This window comes from Centroberyx affinis, unplaced genomic scaffold (assembly GCF_046629955.1).
Source record: "Centroberyx affinis isolate AG114_WGS23_722 - 3 ecotype Tasmania unplaced genomic scaffold, CSIRO-AGI_Caff_v1 ptg002115l_1, whole genome shotgun sequence".
In the NCBI taxonomy this organism is placed as follows: domain Eukaryota; kingdom Metazoa; phylum Chordata; class Actinopteri; order Beryciformes; family Berycidae; genus Centroberyx; species Centroberyx affinis.
Genome location: NW_027280437.1, coordinates 252,458 through 271,901, shown reverse-complemented (window position 1 = coordinate 271,901; position 19,444 = coordinate 252,458). Strand labels below are relative to the sequence as shown.

General features: G+C 47.0%; 2 protein-coding genes across 3 annotated transcripts in view; both read right to left on the bottom strand.

Annotated features, from left to right (window-relative positions):
* Positions 1–12,456, bottom strand: part of ext1b (exostosin glycosyltransferase 1b) — a 104,158-nt gene extending 91,702 nt beyond the window's left edge. The window contains exon 1 of the mRNA XM_071531707.1: positions 10,682–12,456. Coding sequence (XP_071387808.1) covers positions 10,682–11,625 — 944 coding nt within the window. The 5' untranslated portion in view covers positions 11,626–12,456. The remainder of the gene's footprint in view (positions 1–10,681) is intronic.
* A 1,301-nt stretch (positions 12,457–13,757) lies between these two features.
* Positions 13,758–19,444, bottom strand: part of samd12 (sterile alpha motif domain containing 12) — a 104,752-nt gene continuing 99,065 nt past the window's right edge. For both annotated transcript variants that reach the window (XM_071531715.1, XM_071531713.1), the window contains exon 5: positions 13,758–15,005. In XM_071531715.1, coding sequence (XP_071387816.1) covers positions 14,956–15,005 — 50 coding nt within the window. In that variant the 3' untranslated portion in view covers positions 13,758–14,955. The remainder of the gene's footprint in view (positions 15,006–19,444) is intronic.

Below are 19,444 nucleotides of genomic sequence, written 5' to 3'. Positions count from 1 at the left end.
CCACTCAGATACAAACTAGAAACCTTCCGATCGCAGGCCCAGTTCTCCAATATTTGTGCTACTGCCACTGCCTCCCCATTTGTGTCATCTGTATGTGTTTTCAGCAAGGGACAACTGCTGTGTGATTTCAACATGATTTTTAAAGCATGCAGAAAGAGTCCCTGCCTTCCTATAGGATCCTGCATACTGCATGCTGAAACATCTAAATATTCTCCTTCTCTCTCCTCTCGTCCCTCTCACTTCAGAAAGAAAGGGAGAACGTTGTGTCTAGCGAGCGAGCTGCTAAGGCAAACAAGAGGCAGACGCTTTGAAAACAAAGTGCTGTCGTGTCACAACTTTCTGGGGAAATAAACACTTCAATTCACCCCCAGAAAGAGAATACACCCTGTCGAGCTGCTAAACAAAGCAAGACGCTCTGCTGCTCTTTCTGCTACGCGTCTTCCATCTTCTCTCTCCTTCTTTCTTCTTTCCTCTTCTCCCTTTTACCTCCTCGCCTCAGATTCTCGGCGGGATCACGCTCTCTCTCTCTCTCTCTCTCTCTGTCTGTCGCTCGTTCTCGCTCCCTCCCGTTCTCTTGGTTTGCTTTGGTGGCAGGGATGCGGTTGGGTAGACACCACCAGTCAGGAGGCAGCGGGGTAAAAATAAAGCCGCTGAAAAAGCGATGCATCCTACGGCTCGGCGACAGACGACAGAACCGCAGAAAGACAGGGGGGACAAAAAAAAAACACAGAACACAGCGGAATATCAGCTTGAGAGAATATGGATCTGACGCCAGCTGGATCTGCGGACCATCTCACCGGTATTAAAACGTCATTGAATCTCCCTGGAAATTACAAATGGAGAGTATTGTTCCCATTCCTATAATGTTTCCGTCTATGACGCAATGGGATCATACTCGCGCTGGTGGATATAGCGTGCCGGGTCATGAGAAGTGCTGCCGGCCGGCTTTTTCATAAAGCTTTTTCATATGTATGCCGGATTAAACGGTTGTGTGTGCGAGCTTTGAATTCATTTTAAATTGCCTGCTTTGAATCTCTTTTAAGGGGCTGGGAGAGCAAGAGAGAGAGAAAGAAAGTGACTACAGAGAGAGAGAGGAGAGAGAGAATGTATGTGTGAGGAAGGGAGAGGAGAGGAAAAGACAGAGAGAAACGGATGAGAAAGGGAAGGAGAGGGGGCGTTAATTCACAAAGTCCAACATTACCACCAGCAGCTGCACTTTGTCCTACATCTTCCCCCCCAAAACAAGCGTGCGCTCCTCTCCCTTATCTGAAAAGGAGGCCCCATCCAGCTCATGAATAAACACCGCACAACAGCACCGCCAAACAAACTGCCCAGGAAAAGTGGAAAACAGTGATAAACCAAAATGATTCTTTTTTCCCTCTCTGCTCGGTCCGTCCACCCACGCTCTGGGCATACTGAAGACTCTCCTTGGCGAGACCAGATGCCGTCTTCCCTTGTAACCTCCTCTCCTCCCTCTCCTCCCTCCTCCTTCCTCCTCCTCCCCGTTAGTCTTGGCTTAGCCGGTGATCCGTGAAGTGTCATGGAATCCGCCAAACGAGGGCCTCGTTGTCGCTGGCTGGAGCTGTGTGAGCATCCATTGTTGCCAAAACCAGAGAAGAGAAAGAGACGCGAGAGAGAGAGAGAGAGAGAGAGAGAGAGAGAGAGAGAGAGAGAGAGAGAGAGAGAGAGAGAGAGAGAGAGAGAGAGAGAGAGAGAGAGAGAGAGGAGAGGAGCAGAGGGCTGAGGAGAGTTAGGGGTGAGAGGGGGTTCGACACGAGGGGGTGGGGTGGGGTGTTCGGAGTTCAGAGCCTTTGGTATACAAAGTACCCATGGATAGGGGTGTGTGTGTGTGCGTGGAGGGCCTGGGGAGGGGGTAAAGGGGACCATATGGGGGGCTGCGGTGTCAACAAGGCACAGGCGTTCCCTCTAGAAGGAGAGCAAACTTTAGCACAATGGGACCCCTTTGGAGCGCCCGGGGGCAGCCCCAACTTTTACACCCGGAGAGGGGAAGTCAAACCGAGCCATAAAGCATGATGAACCAGACGGGGAAAAGAGTCCTTCCATCAGCCAGCCAGCTCCGCTCCAACAAAACCCTCTTTCTCTCCTCTAAAGCCTTGGCCCCTTAAACATTCGGCCATACACACATTCTTCAGTGACATAATGCTTTTTTAAGCTATTGCCCTCTTCAAAGCCCCCCCGCACCCCCCCCTCCTTTCCCCTTCCTCAGAGTTCCCCCTTTCGCCAATTACTATTTGAATATGAATACCAGCGGAGGGGTTAAGTGTTTGTTTTCGCTCTCGTGGTGGTGAGAAGTGAAGGAGGGAGGTCGGCATGCTAGCTGACGTCAACGATCTGCTTGCCCATTGATGTGCCGTCGGTAGGTGTTTGCTGAACGGCCTCTTGGGGCCGTAAAATCTGCCATTCTGGAGGGCCATAAAAACTACCCCCCCTCAACCCCCCCCCCCCACCAGTGGTGCTGCTGCTGCTGCAATGCCCCGAGGGAGACATGGAGCTTACAGGAGGCGAGGTCAGCAACACTGGTGCTGGACTATGTTTTAATCAGAGTGTTTTTATGTGTGTGCACTACCAATCAAAAGTTTGAACACACCTGATTGAATGCATTATGTTTTTCACAATCTTAAAGCCATTTTGATCTAAAGGCTTATGCTTAAATGCTTGAAATTAGTTTTTTTAGACAAATATAAATAGTGAAGTTGATGCCTATGTATGAATTTCTTTCCAAAGCCTTTGCCTTTCCATGCCTTCGGCTTTAAACACAGGCGAGTGATATTAGAAATGCATGCATATCCTATAGGACAATCCCTCCAAGAGTGCAGCCACATAAAGTATGCATAGCGATAGAGGTAAGCCGCAGTTTCTAGAGCGCACCTTGAGCTCACACCTAGCGATGCAGAGAGACAGAGTGTGTAATCCAATACAGGCGATGTGGACAGCCAAAGGGTGGCTACTTTAAAGAATCTAGAATATAAGATAGTTTTGATTTGTTTTGGTCACTGCATGATTCCATCTGTGTAATTTCATAGTTTTGATGTCTTTACTATTATTCCAAAATGTGAAAAATAGTAAATGTAAAGAAAAATGTGTGTCCAAACTTTTGACTGGTCGTGTATCTGTGTGTGTGTGTGTGTGTGTGTGTGTGTGTGTGTGTGTGAATGCGCGTGCGTCAGTGTGCGGACCATGCAAAGCAGATCTAGGCCACAGTTTCTGCCCACTGCCCCTCATTGATGAGATCGCTCTGGTCAGGTGCTCCAGAGCCCGGGGGCCGCAGAGTCATTCAGGAAGAGGGACAAATCCCTGGGACCACCGGCAACCCCCCCCCCCCCCCCCCACCCACCCAAATACACCCACACACACCTTCCAACACCCCCCCCCCCCCCTCACGCAACACACCCAAAGCTACACATTGTAGCAGCAACAAGATAACAAGCACATAACTACAGCCTAATTCACTCAGAGCAACAACCCTGTGCCAACTAGGCTAGTTAGATGCAGAGGCTCTACGGGAGCGAAAACACAACATCAGATTAGAAGCGAGAGCCTCATATGGAACATCATTTACGACGTTTGTGACCCCGCGGTTTCGCTACAAGGGAATCGCTCGCCGTGTGGGGATCGTTAAAAACCCGGCTCAATCTAATTCCACGCAATTACGGTCACCAAACACCGTGAGAGAGAGACAACAAACAAATATTGGTTCTGTGTGAAGGCAGACTGTTGTGCTGTTGTGCCATATAGCTGGATATCCGTACCGTACAGCAACACCAACCACCCAGGGCCCGTGGCAGAACACGGAGGCAGCTAAATGTGGAAGGGAAGGAATGATGGAAAGGGGAATGTGCGCTCCGAGCGGCGTTGCCCCTGTCTCAGCATGCCCCGTGCCACAAGGGGGGAAAGACAAGACGCGAGCGAAGAGGGTTTTTTTTTTTTTATATATTCGTCTCTCCGCAAAACGAGACAGATGTCAGAACTCAGAACTCATTGTGCTCTTCAAGCCCGCAGACAGCAGCCATATCTTCCTTTCATCCCCCCACACCAGCAGAGGATTTAATGAGGAGCCAATCACGCGTCTGTCCTGATCATCACTTTTTTTTGCCTCAGCCAGTCAGATATCTGTCTCGCTCATTTGAGTTCAGAAGGACCCAATCAGCTGGCGCGCTCCCCTCTCCCTCGCTCGCTCCCTCTCTCTTCTGCACTGTCAGAGCCTTCCGAAGCCGAGCAGCTACTCACTTACCTGTCTGACTGCAAACTTTTAACATCACTGCATCAGCACTAGTTGAGGATGAGAGAAGTTCAAGTGTGGAAGACAGCAAAAGAGAGAGAGAGAGGGGAAGGGAGGGAGGGAGGGAGGGAGGGTTTTACAACTTTTACTACTTTGCCTCCGTCTCTTATTAATTCATTCCTCTCAAACATTTCCTGACACTCCCGGGATGAGAAGGCGTTTCGTTTTGACGCCTTGTTATTCCTCACTCTTTCAATTACTGTTACCACGAGCGCCACAAGCCTCCGGACTGGGGGGTTTTTTCTTTTTTTTTTTTTTTTCAGAGAGGCGGTGAGCAGCTTTTAATGGAGGAAATTATTCCTGGAGCTGGCCCACTGCTGCGCTAATACTCTCATCGATTTTCATTTTGGGGGAAACCCTCCCAGTTGATCAATCTCTCTCCACCAACCAGCCAGTAGACCAGCAGCTGGCTAGAGGGGGGGTGGAGGTGCTGGGAGGATGGAGATGGATCACTTGGGCTTCATTTTGCAGTTCTGTCCAGCCGCTCTCTGATCCTCTGTCTGTGTGTGTGTGTGTGTGTGTGTGTGTGCCTAGTTCATGTCCAGCACCCCCACCTCCCCTCTCTTGCTCCCCACCAGTGTCTCTGAGGCCGGGGGCTGCTTGGCCATGCTAGTAATCCCTCAATGAATGTGGGTCAGTGAGCGGGGCTTTGCCTTCGTCACTCAGCAAGGGACAGACAGCAGGGTCATGACCCCGGTAAACCTACGTGCACACACACACACACACACACACAGTTGCATTAACACACCCATGTACATGGACAAAGACCCAAACACAGGGATACTCACTCATACATACACCCGGACACACTGACACGGATGAGCGAGCAGCCACATACTGGCTAAACCCACACAGGCACAAAAATGAGTAGCAGCACAAATTTGGATTAATCTTGAGTGTGCAGACTCAGAAAATATTGCAGAGCTGAAGTAAATATAATCAAAGCCTTGGTCAACTTATATACAGCTCAGACATGCCTGTCCCCTTAGATACAGGAAGCATTTCCTCTGTGCTAATAGCTTCTGGCAATACTTAACACTCGCTACAAGTATTTTACTGTGCAACACAGAAACCACTGGTATTATAAGATCGTGAAAAAAGCTTCAACACACAAGCCTGTTTCAAAAACTAGGCTGAAATTATAACAACTAATGGTCACATTAATATAAGAAACCATTTTATGATGTCGAATAACGAGGGGCTCCAGTGTTGCACAGGTAAAACTCTTGTAACTGAAGTTAATTATCGCCAGAGGCAATGAGCGTAGAGAAAATACCTCAAGGGCCGGGCACGTCTCAGCTCTACACCACGATTAGGGATGAAAGACGCACACACACACACGCACACTGCCAAACAGGAACCAGGGCAGAAACACTCTGATGAAGCCATGTTGACTTTTCTCATGTAACGGTGACACAGTGACTTGCCCCAGATAATGCCAGACCAAAATGAGGTTGGAGCGACTAAAACAGCTTCACAAACGAGGTGATTAAAAAAGGAGCGAGAGAGGAAGACGGAGATGATAGGGAGAGAGTCGGGGGACATGAGACGGATAGACCGACTGATAAGATAAAACAACAAACAGCTTTATGTAGTTATAGGCTTAAATCTATCTCTTACACACATGCACACACCGAAATATCAAAGAGTTCTAATTAAGCCGCGCCGCATTCGAGCTAATTATCCTCCACATCATTAACATTCTCCATCACGAGCCGGTACTTTATCTAAGAGAGAACAGGCAATCATGAAATATTCATGATTTATTAATCTGACAACAGAAAAACAAACAACGGCAACCCGGGGAGTGTGACACACGCCCCTGCCAAACAGCAAGGTAGCAAATTACACGATTGTGCTGCAACTCGCTCGGCACTCCGACTCTCCAAACACGAGTCCACTATCAGACGACACCGCCGCGCTGACATTCAGGTGAACGGTATTCCACTCATAATAGTGTTTTGCTGAGATAAGGTGGAGAGGAAGTGTTGTTGGTTTTCTTCGCTCGGCCGGATCGGCTACTGCCTCTCGTTCTGTGGCGCTGTGTCAACAAAATGTCAACCGCCGCGCCGTCGTAAATATGAGGGAAATGGAAATGTGGCAGGGAGCCATCTCTAGCCAAATCACATCAGTGGTTCCACATCGTTCAGATAGAGTAAGGGGGGGAGAAGAGGGGGGGGGGGGGGGGGCAGAGGAGAGAGAGGGGACAGGGAGGGAGAGAAAACGAAAGAGAAACAGAGAGGGAGAGAGAGAGAGGAGTAAGACAGGAGGGAGAGAGAGAAATGCAGAAAAGGGGGATGAGAGGAGGGAGAGATGGAGAGAGGCAGAGAGGCAGAGAGGCCGGCCTCCTTCCCCCCCTTTTCTCCTTCTCATCCCCTCGCGCTTTTCGAGAGGATTTTCTCAAGTGAGAAAATTCCTGCTGATGACACAGTTGTGAAATGAAAATGCCGCAGCGCTTGGCTGATGTTACAGTCATTGGCCTCTAATGGGAAAAACACACTACACACAATTTTCTGGACTCTGTTTTCTTTCATCCCAACTCACATACACTCCGAGATACATTGGGCTATTATCACTCAATATCTCACCCACTCTCTCTCCCTCTCTCCTTCACACGTTTTCATGCGTGCAGACGAGAACTCAGACACATTCTCTGTACGTCTTCCTGACTTTCTCAGTCTCTAAATCTCTCCCTCCACCTCTCTCTGTTACTCTCCCTCTCTCTCTCTCTCTCTCACAGTGTTCAAGTCCCCTGGGTGACCTTGGAGCGGCAGCTGCCAGAGAAGTGGCTAAAGTACAAAGTCAATATGAGCCAACAGAGCTGGTTAAGTATTAAATGGGGGGATGATGACGCTGCCGTCAGCCAGGGAACGGCTTAACAAAGAGGAAATAAAAGGAATATGCGCAGTCGGACTTTACCGGAACACTCAGAGGTAATAATGGTGTACTTCAAAGTTAAGCGATGGACTCACGTGATGTTAGACAGGACTTTGCTATTGATTTCTGTGTAATAAACTAATTGCAGATGGAATAAGGCTGCACTTATGATAGCATACTGAATTGTTGGTCTACATATACACATGCAGCATAAAAGTACTTCTAGGGGACACCAGATTTCACCTGTGAGCCTTCTGGAGGTGCCAGTGGCATGATGGATGATGGGATGTGATAGGAATGACACAAAAACTGTAAGTAATGCGTGACTTTCCATTAGAAAGGAATGAGAATTGTCTATCTGAGAAAAAAGCAAAATCATAAGGGAAAGATTTACAGAAAAGTCACATTTCTAGTTTTTAATGTGTGGTAAGAAAAGCGGTTTAATCACGACACGGCATGGCAAGACTGCTACGGCCCACCTAAAACGTGAAACCTTTCTATTGTCGAGCCTGTAATAGCTTCTCACCCTCCTTCTCTCCCTGGATCATTGTCAGCAGCCCTGAGAACTCATTGGATAATGTATCAGTGAATGGGCCCTTTCATCAATGCTTGGCTGTGGATGGAAGTGGACCGAGTGACTCCAATTGAAAGCTATTGCAACCCAGAAAATCAATTGAATGGATGTATGGAGCATGGTGCATTTGTGTGTGTTGATGGTTGTGTGTGTGTGTGTGTGTGTGTGTGTCCGTGCACAGAGAGCTAAACCGGCTTCCAACCTCCCCTCCTGCCACATTCCTTTGGAAAGCAGAAGGGTCAAAGGGCAGGAAGCAAAGATGAGCCTGGATGATGTTGAGATTTCACCTTAGTGCTGCACCACCATCCACGGCAGCGTGTGTGCGTGTGTGCGTGTGTGTGTGTGTGTGGGGGGGGGTATTGATTGCAGACGACAGAGTATATGACTGGAGTATGTGTATGTCGCACCCCATCTGTCCTCCTCTGTGTCTGGAGTATGTGTGGAGCTAATGTGTGATGAAAAGCATCCAGGTATGTATAGTGTGCAGTGAGTCGGCCCGCCTTGGCAGGGTTCCCTCCTCAACCCCTAACAGCTGCTCCGACACGTGTGTGCATTCCTCAGTCCTCGCCGCGGCGTCCCCGCAAGGTATCGCCTCTCCGCCCCTCAGCCATTTAATTAAATTTAAACAAGTCCCTAAATCATACCGGGAAAAATGAGTTAAAATTTATCGGCGGCACTATGTTTCCAAATGCCAAAGTGGGTTTCTAGTCTAAATAAAGGTTAAATTTTGTTATAGTAGCCTATTGAATAGCCAACAAAATCAATTCTGAGTCACGAGAAAAGGTAAATTTTGGTTCACAAATAAGTTTGAAAACCACATAGCTGCAAAATAAGCAAAAACAAACTGCACGGCTCACCACTGTACAAGTGTGCTGTAAAAATTAAGTTGGATGGATTGAGTTTTAGCAGCGACACAGAAATCAAACGTGGTATCGATGTTGGAAATGAAATGACTAACAGGCAGGGATATTGATCAAAATAAATCAACTGTGAAACACGCTACAGGGGAAAGAGCGGGCCGAGAAAGACCTGGATTCCCTGAACCGCTGCGATCATCAGTGTCAATCAGCTGATTATGGAACCGAGGTGATCCTACGACAGAGATACCTTTGGGAAAGTGAGGCCTGATCCTTTCAGAAACAGAGCCTTGAGCAGCAGAACAGAGGTGGGCTGTCCAGAGACGACTGGAATGTCAGATAATGGATGACACATCTCTCCAGGTGACACTGAGCCAAAGGCATCCAGAGAGACAGACAGTGAGAGAGCGAGAGTGTGTATGCATGCTAGAGAGAGAGAGAAAAAAAGGATGACGAATGGATAGACAAGTGCATGCTTGTGGAGTTTTGTTAGAGCGTTTTTTTTTTTTACATTATCAGTGTGTCGGCGAAGAGTTGGAGGGTTGAGAGTTCATTTCAAGTTCAAGAGGGGTCACTTCCTCTCTCTAGTCAGCCTGGATGGGCTTAAAGATTCCCTCTTTTTGTGTCTTTCTGATTGATCGGATGGAAATATGTGTCAGTTAGTTTTCCATGTGCACCCCATCTGTCCTTTCCTTAAACCCTGTCACAGTGTGTGTACAGAAACACACACCCACACATCCGCACATCCACAAAAAGCAACGTCAAGGAGCGCTCTGTTTTCACATGCCTGAGTTTATCCAGGGTTTAGCCAGGTATAGAACCCACAAGTCGATAAACGCAAATCAAACCTATGTCACTCACTAACAAGTGAACTTGGCAGCGAGGTCTCCATGCATACTCCAGCAGTGTAAACTCCACTGACAAGGCTTCTCTCTATATTAAAAAATACCAAAATTGAGTTTAGCTGTTGACTCAAAGGGGAATCATTCATTACCACCCTGACAAAACTGAGACCTCCAAAATTAGAGGTAATCAACTGTCCCTGGGGGCTAAGTGGAAATGAAGGCAATAACTCCTGGAAATTAAGGAGATAATTAACCCATCATGACTGATTTATTTTCACTAAATAGCTCCATAATTCACCCAGAACTACTGCACACATCATAACCTATATAAACTAGTTTTAATCTGTATGTGCCTTGTGTTTTGCCATTACAAGGTCATTGTAGCACTGACAGGAACTTCAGACCAATCTCCCACAGTCGACTTTCGCTTAATTTGCACTAAGTATAGGGAGCAAATCAAACGTGTCCGTGCATATCCTGGTTATAGGCTGCAGTGCTCCCGTGGAGTGGGGCTGGGGGTGGGGGTGGGGGTGGGGGGGGTGAATTCCTCCGTGGGGAGGCGGGGGGGGGGGGGGTCCGGGGAGCTGATAGACTTGCTGGAGTTTTTACTTTCATGCTTGACAGGGAGCAGGGAACAGTGAGAGGATCATCACCAGTGATGGAGTGGTAATAAAAAGGTGGGTAAACTACCTCCACTATAGGTGATCATTATAAGGCAAACAACCATCCATATAAACCAAAATCATTTATATTTTCAGAAAAGCATTTTTTTCCTTACAAGGACCATATCTTCTACTTACTATGATGTAGGCTATGAATTTACCAGAAAGATTTATTTCTAAGCTTAAAAAGGTGTAAACTCTACTCCACAACTGAAAAGGTGGGTGAACTGATTTTCAGTGGGTTTACCCTCCACGACATGGCTGATCACGACCCATTTTCAGCCCCCGAGGAAGACTGTCAGTGGATTTGAATGGCTGTGACATGACATGACTTCACATTATGCTTCACTCACACACGCGTGCACGCACACACTGTGCGCCACGGCGTGGGAACTCTCAAGGATGAGCGCCTGGTGCGCCCATTTTAGATATGGAAAGCACCCCGTTGCGCATGGATTTTATGCGTAAAAAATGTGACCACTGAAGATTACAGCGGACCACGTAACATGGGACTAACACATTTACTCAAACAACGCAAAAACACCCCTTCAATCACCCCGACTTACTTATCATACTCTGCGTTGTCCTTGTCACAGCGTGCGTCTTTGTGCTTCTGCCAGTCTTTGCCGTGCTTGCAGGTGGTGAGCAGCACCACGTCCTCAGCGTTGTGGACGTGATATAAGGCATTCCTGGTGTCCGAGCCGATACCGGTCAGGTACCGCTTCCCCTTGAACACCAGCATGTATTTCCTAAAAGGCGGGATGGAGTTGTACTTGAGGTACCCCCTGTCCCCGCCGGTCCTCGGGTGCTCCTTGGAGAAGAGGGGGATGGACACGTCAAAGTTGGGCCTGAAGTTCTCGGTGCTGATGCTGGCCTTGGCCAACATGGCCTGGCCTATGTCAAAGCCCAGGTCCTCCGTGTAGTCCGGCCACGTCCCCGAGTACAAGTTAAATATGAGGTGGTTCCTGCCGTCGTTCCAAAGAGGCAGGTTCTGGACCTTGGTCTTCAGGTTGTGGACGTACTGCGGAGACAGCTGGTCCCGGTCCAGAGTGTCCAGACTCAGGACGAACAGACACGCCTGTCCGGGGTCAGAGGTGTAAAACCTGGACCCTTCGATGGTCGATAAAATATTCTGGTAACTCTCTGAGATCTTCTCCCCCTTCTGCTGGGGATAAACATAAACTTTGAATCCGTTCTTTTTACACAGAGAGAAATCAAAGCACGAATCCATGCGGCACCGTTTGCTTTTGTAAACACTCGTGTTGACGTCCCTCTTCTGCCTCGGTGATATGTGCAGGTTGTACTCCTCGGTGTCCGTCTGATCCCAGGGCAGGAAAGGTTGTAAAGGGTCCGAGAAGTGAGGCCAGGGCTGGTCGGGCCGATACCCATTGCGGCTGCGGTCATGCCGGCTCCTGCTCGCCGCTGGAAGTTGGACCCCTCCGAGGTAGAAGAGAAGCACTAGACATGCACCGGCGGAGAGCAGGATCAGGTATCGTTTTTTGGCCTGCATGTGTCCTGGGAACAGGGGCGAGTTGTTTAGGAATAGGAAATGTAAAGTGGCCCGAAGTTAGGCTCTCACCACCCCCGGCTGCACCGCTCCATCCTCCGGCAGCCTCCAAGGATCCCCAACCCCCCTTCTGCGTATTCCGTTCACAAATCCAGCGATTGATCCAGAGCATGTGGGCGATTTTACAAGTATTGTCCCTTTCTCCCTCTTCGGTAGAGTTTCACCATTGCACAGCACCTACAGCGGCTCGGGTGCACCTAAAAAGCTCAGTGCTGCCTGGACCCTCTTGGAAACAATCAGATATGCGCCTCTCTCTCTCTGCGCTTCTTCTCACCCTCATTCAGGCTGGCTGTGTGGGGCTATTCAAATGGAAAACTGTCCGGCAGCCGTCTACAAACTCTCTCCCCCGGATGAACAGCGGCAGGCTCCCTGTGGCTCGCCCAGACGGAAAGGTATCCCCCGGTTTAGATGTTAAAGTCGGTAACACATTGACCGGGAGTGTGAAACCCGTCGGTGTGGCCGCCGCGCTCAGATCCAAACGCCTCGGAGTGAATGTGTCTTATCCCTCGCTTGCTTTTATCACTCAATGGTCCCGTGAAAAGAGAAGCAAAAACCGGGGAAAGCGTCGTAGCTCAGGAGCGGCTCAGCGGTGCAACTGTAACCTCACGAATCCCTGCATTTCTCTTCTTATTTATCACAAGCTCCCCATATACCCTCATACGCGCAAACATAAAATAAAAACCTCATCGGCGGATGAGCCAGGCTACAAGCGAAGTTGCCCGGTCGAAACGGGAATAACAAACGCTACCCTCGGTTACAGTGTGACTTGGCAAATAGCAGAGAAAAATGTTCAAAAAGACGGGATTCCTTGATCCTAGTGTCCAATTACCGAGTGCTCAGTTGTTCCGATTGTTGGTCGGTAACATTCCAATCCCGACACGACGGCAGCTGACGTGACGTCCCATCGGTGCGCACCGGCTCCTCTCATTGGTCCGTCGGTGGGACCGGAAGAGGCGGGGCTTAGGGGCATGCACCCATTCACAACCAGAGCCCTCTGCATGGGGAGAGCAGTCGATGCAGTGCAAAGAGTTGAATCACAGAGAAGTTGTTTGGAGATGTGCCAGGGAGCAAAGCCTCCTCTGCGAAAAATATTGACACAGAAAGGCATATTCTGAGACTGTCCCGATGGCTGAGTGGCGAAGTGAAGCCCTCTGCTGCTGCTGCAACCACAGTCACAATCACATGTTTGCCCTCACTATTTTAGGATCAATCTATTTTCTACGGTCTATGGATCAAACACAGACACTTTTCTCTCCTGGGTCTCTCCTACATTGTCTCCTTCTCTATTAGGTAGGCTATGGCAAGGAATGGACACTTGCCGCACTGTAATCTAAATTAGTCCAAATTTGATCTTGTAGTTTTAATCAGCAAAGATAAAGCAAAAATTGACAGAAATCTATTTGAAAGTATATCTTTAAAAAAGACCAATGTTCCCCGTAAGCTATGTCTAATAATTTACCACATGGATGAAATAATAATATCTTGTCAGTCATCAGTGATTTCTCCTCTTATCCCCAGATGTGTAATCATATATAAATAATAAATAATATAACAGGGTTTCAAAGTTTTGGTGCAGGCAAATGATTCAGATTATTAGATGCAGGGACTTTGCCATAGTTTAAGGTTTTATGAGTTGATGCCCTTGTTCCTCTATCTCTAAATAATAATAGGCTAATAAAAAAGTAGTCCACTGAAGGTGAGTGAACAACCCATTCTCCTTTTATGAATAAGTCTCATGCTATATATTTTTCAAATTCAGCACTCCAGTAATTAATTTATTTTGTTTTGTTGGCACTCCAACTCTGGAGGTTGTAGGTTTGGCTACATTTTTATTTAGGTTATGGTGTCTTATAGAGCTATAGAGCACTGAACTAATAACCTAATCCAATTTATTTTGAAATTACTACTACTGATTTGATGTTAAGCCTGTTGTTAAACAGCTTTCATGGCAACACAAAATCACCAAACCACAGTCTCCACAGTGCAAACAAAATCACAGTCAACAAAGTCAGATTTGCCCCATGGGTATTTTATCTAACACACCGCAACATTGATATACAAGACTAGGCGTCTGTTCCAATAAATGATCTCAGTGTTAATTAGTACAAAAATTAAGACAGCAAAATAGTTAAGAACTGAAGCCAGTAAATGACAATAAGTTGTGAGGGAGTCAACCCCAGGATAAAGTTTTCCCATATCCACGAACAAAGCAAAGTGACACAGCAGAGGGGACCCGCTTGACAGGGAGATTAATAGCAGAGGAGTGGTTCTCGCTGAGTGTCACCATGCCTCATAAGCCCGCATAATCCTCCCCACTGCCATTTGGTGGCACAACACTCGGGCTGGGTGAAGAGGCCATCCTCATTTTTTATCGGCCAATTAGCTTAGAAGAGGGGGACTAATTAGCAGGGCTGGCTGGGAGACAGGCCAGGATCCTGTGGTTAGCCAGCGCTCGTCGTCGGAATATGCTGGTGATGGAGAGGCCTGGGTGCTGTTCCAGAGGGCTGCTCCGCTCTTCATGGTTGTCTTGCTTAATCAAATGCTAAGCGGCCCATATGAATGTTTCGTTGACCTGCTAAAGGAAAATGTGAACCCCAAGTTGTCATGCAAAATATTTTTAATTTTCTCTCTGGCTGTGGCTTCTGAATGAGCTCCGGGAATGTTTTGTTTTAATCATGTCAGACCACCAGAACAGGCTGGAACAGCCGCATATTTACTCAGAAAAGTTGTGTATTCCTCGAGGAATCTCAACACCCCACCCTGATGGAATACCCAATCCATTGGCAACTTAACCACCACCACCGCTTCTCTGCAAGCTATGGAGAATCTCGCTTTCTTGTTTATGCCGGGGGACTGTGCTCTTAATTGCTTGTACCTCTAATGGGAATAATGTCTGGAGGCTAGATTACACTCGAAGCCAGGATTGTGTTTGCCAGAGGTGGTTGTGTAATCTGAATAATGGGGGGGGGGGTCACAGTGTGAGGCAGATGCAGGAGAGAAGGATGAGATCCTAAGCAAGCGGTCAGTTTGTGATTTTGAGACCAAACCAAACCATTGAAAATGAACTGTAATTGTCAAAAAATACAGAAATGTCAAAGGGAAAGTCAACCAGTTCATCTCAATTCTCAATGACATTTTGGAGTTGTGAGGTTTCTTCATGACAGCTCAGTGGTGAGTGAGCTCCTCCTTTCCTGTTCACACCTTCCGCTGAAACTTCATCCTTCCTTATTTACACTTCTAATCGTTTCATCCCACAAAAATTCCCTTCTTCAATCATGCTTTGGTCTTTCTCCTTCGCAGAACGTCTGTAACAGGTCTCAGATCTGTGAAGATGAGTAAGCATGGCCAGCTGTTAAACCTCAAAAGCTGCACTATAGGCAAGAAGTTTATGTAAAAATACACCCGTCTTATCAGCCTAAATCACAAAGTGGGGTTGCAATAGAGAAGACTGTCTCATCCGCCCTAATTGAGATGCTGTAGATTCACTCTATTTGCCCATATGAAACTCTCCAAACTGTCTCCTAAACTGCAGTGGGCAGCGCTCCGTCCAGAGAAAACTGGACTCTCCAACGTTAGATCTTTTGCTTCTCTCATCCCTTTGGTAAAAGGTGATCACATTCGACAAGGTTGGTAAAGAAGAGCATGCTGTGTGCAGTTTACTGATGATTTCTGGGTATTGAAGTTCAAACAGTTACCTCCTGTTGCCATTTGTTGAGTTGCTAATGTGCAAAGTTGCCTAGTGCAGCTTTAAGGAACCATCAAGACCACCTAAGTTGATATTTTCCTTTGGTGTGACATCATTACGTTATTTTGCATATCTATCATCACATCTGGGATAACACTGAAGACATTGTAGCCTAATAGTCCAATACATCTATCCTCAGATCTTCATGGTGATGTCACCGGCTTTAATTTGTTTCCATCAGTCAGAAAAAGCATGCTTCTGAGTCATATATGAACTCAACTGAGGCAAACATATTATTCCTTTTTTGTGTTTTGTGTCATATTTGAGGCCTCATTTTGCCTGTTGGCTATTTTTGAAAAAGTGGTTTACTGCACATTGAGTCATTCTGAGGCGCCAGAAAATAAAAAAAATGTATAAAAGATATTGCTTTAAGGCTGCAGGGGCTTCCATATAGGCACCGAATACACAAGCTGTTGGATGCAGTTTGGATGAGTGGGCTTTGTGCAGCTTCTACCCTGTAGTTCTTGACCAGGGCACACATGCTGTGACTCTTGCCCTTAACAAAAGGACAACCACAATCAGTGTTATCTAATAACACAATTTTGGTGGTATCATGCTTAATAAGAAAGCGGTTGGTAGAGAAATGAGCTGGATTACCTGAAGGCACTTCCTCTCAGTGACGGCAGGCAGCCATGATAAAGACCTGCAAATTCAGGCCGCGGTAAACAAATACCCATGGCTGGAAGATAATCCTCGGGTTCAGGGAGTTTCAGGCAAAGGGAAGACAAAACAGCCTTTGAGAGTCTTCAGGCTGCTGCTGATCAGTTGCTGATAAACTCCCCTTGGATGATGTAACGAGCTCGGCTCCTGGAACGGCCGAGCTGACAAAGGGCGTGTGTGTGTGTGTGTGTGTGTGTGTGCATGACAGTGTGCACGGGCACCCATGTAAGCCCTCAGCAGATCCCCAGCACACCCTGTGTAAAATTTACCCCAGGGTGTGCTCTAATGTGTGTGAGTCCATCCACCTGGACTTGCATGTGTGTATGCACTATGTTTGTGTGTTTGTGTGTGTGTGTGTGTGTGTGTTGTTTCTGTGGATGGGGTGTGAATAACAAGTCGCAAATCCAATAGAGTTTACGCTGTAAAGACTTGTGGAGGGCCTCATAAAACCAGAGAATTGAGTTGCACTGATGTAGTGTGTAATCTCCTCTACATGGTCTCCCAGGGAGTGTGCTCCTCTGTTCCAAAAATACTGCTGTGTCTGCTGTCGTTTGGACAATTTGGAAAAGAACGCAAAACCCTTTCAAGTATTCATATCCAATCTTTAGTCTTGTCACCTGCATTGTTATTTCCCAGTGTTTATTCTGGCAAACTTCGAGAGGGTAAAAGTTGAGAGTGGCAGAAATATAAACTTAAATGTAATTCTACGTAAATGAAATGCTGCTGCGGGTCAAAATCCTGGCCGGCGCTCTCAACCCGAGGCAATGAATAAATTCCATAAGCTCTACTCTACTCAAAGCTGACAACAGCAAATGGTGCAATGACAAACAGGCCAGAAGTTTCAGAGCGCTAAAGGAGCAATGTGACTGATGTAGCTGTGGCAAGTGAGTGGGAGTCAAATCTGGACTTGGACTTTCTGTTCTCAGACTGCCAGTCTCACGGATAGCTCCAGGCCACTGAATGCTAAATGGTGTAGCCTTGGCTATCCTTTCAAAGTGCTGCTCGCTCGGTGTGTGGGATGCCTAGTGATCTCCCCATTCTTTATTTATTTAAAATGACCTTTCGACTCAGGAGCCGAGATTGCTTAGGGCAAACTGAGCTGGGTTTAAATGTTCGGGGGTGTGGGAGGGAGGCCGTCGTTTGTTGCCAGGGCCCAGAGCGAACTGAGCTGAAACTCCACAGTTTTAACCCCGGAATTCTTCTGGGAAGCGCAGGCTGGCAGGCAGCAGCAAATGAAGCGTTTCAGGTTAGATGTGGTGATAGGTTTTTGTCCTCATTAAAACAGAAATCCCTGCCACTGCCTCCTCATTTGTATTCCGCCGCAATTCATTCGAGGTGGATTTTGATTTGGGGGATTTGGATGGTATAAGGCTACTGAAGCCAGGAGAAAAAGAATACATCTTGTAGTTTCGTCTTACGCAAAGCCCTGAAAGAGCAACTTTACATATACTTTATAGTTACTTTCTAACTTTGTGATTAAATGCAAAAAACCTGCCTTAGCTGAGCAGAAACAAAGCATTCCCACTTATGAAAGAGTCCCAGTATTCTACAATGCGTCCCATCTAACACCTATTCTTAAGTACACTTGCGGCTGAATGTGCCAATCACTTGAAACATTGGCCCACTCCAGGGAGCCGAAACATAATGAGTGTCGGTATCATTAAATCTGCCGCACTGATATTAAATCAGTATCATTCAAAAGAGCTCACGCTGATACCATTGCTTCAGAAAGTGCTGATGCTGCTGTGGGGCCCGCTGGCTACAGTAAGTTAGGATTTTGCATGCATTCAGAGACTCTCTAATTCCCTCAGGGATTGCCACTGCACAGTAATCCACTTAATTTACAATTATCCATGCAAGCCGTACTCATATGGAATGATAAATGGACCTAAGTAATCCCACTGATAGAACTAGCGAGCATGAAAAACAGATCATGTCTTCCTATATATATTTGTATATATAAACCGCACGCATTCTCTCTGAAGTGTAGGCACAATGCACGCACACACACACACACATTTATGAATGTATATCCTGCACATTCCCTATGTACGTATCTCCTCTCTGAATACGGTATGTATCTCCTCCCTGTCTTTGAAGAGATGCAGTGGTAAAGCCTGCTATTGCGGGGTGAATGTTAATGCTTTAACCCCACTGCCAAAGATCAGAGCTCTGCCTCCTCGACTCGCCCCTTTGAACTTTCTCTCGGCCTATAGCCTCCATCTAACCCAGTTACCACTGTACCAGCCTGTGCTTCTGTGCTGCCTGCTGCTGGGTTTGTGGTATTTCAGGAGGATACAATGGTATGAGGATAGTATTGGTATATTAGTGTGCGGACGGTGAGATGGTTGGACATTCTGTTCTTGTTCCACCGCAAATCTGCAGCTAAAACCCATGAATTCTCTTTTTATTTCAGTGTTTGTGATTCTCTTTCTTTCTCTCTCTCTCTCTCTCTCTCTCTCTCCCCCCTACTTTGCTTCACCCTTTTGCAGTTTTTAGTTTAAGACAAATCAATGTCTCTCGCTTTCACCTCATTGAATCTCTTTCAGTTGTCCGTGTGACTCTGTCTCCCATCTGACTCTCAATCTCTCGCTCCCCACCTCTCTTTCATCTCTCTCTCCGTACTTGGTCTCGCACATTTGATTGGCCCTTATTTCAGTTCCTAGTCAAAGACAAATCAATCTCTCACTTTTTTAATCTCTATCTCTCCCCATTTTTCTTCTTCATTCTCTCTCTGTATTTCTTTCAGACTTAGCCTCTCTGACCCTCTGACTCGTTCAATCTCTCTCTCTACACCCCTCTCTTTTCTCCGCTTTGATTCGCACATTTTAATTGCCCGTTATGCCCATCTCTGGTATTAGAGAAATCTTCACACAGACAAAGATATATAGAGATTCGGAGAGGTGAGGGAGGGATACAGAGATTGAAGAAGAAAGTGAAAGGATATATTTCGGTCTTTGCTGATAACAACCGATGTTGATAGCTGCGATTACCCTATAGCCAAATAGCTCAATCTCTTCTCACTGACGCAGAATAAATCACAAAAATCCCCCTCAACAAAGGAAAATGAGAAACACATTTTTCTTCTTCTGTGCTGAGTATCATTTGCTCTCCAAAGCCTTTGAGAGAGACTCTGTGAAAGGAAACGCAGCAGATCAAAGCCTTTTCCCTTCGCCCTCTCTCACAACGGTCCCTTTGCGGGAAACGACAGATGCGGGTGACGGGCTTGACGGCGGAGAAAACGACGCGGGGAAAAAGGTTGGAATGACATGTGAGGGCATGTTGTGACTGCTGCCTTGACTTGACAGTGCAGGGTTAATTATGGATAGCCTCCTCTGTTGGCGAGGCCTCAACGCT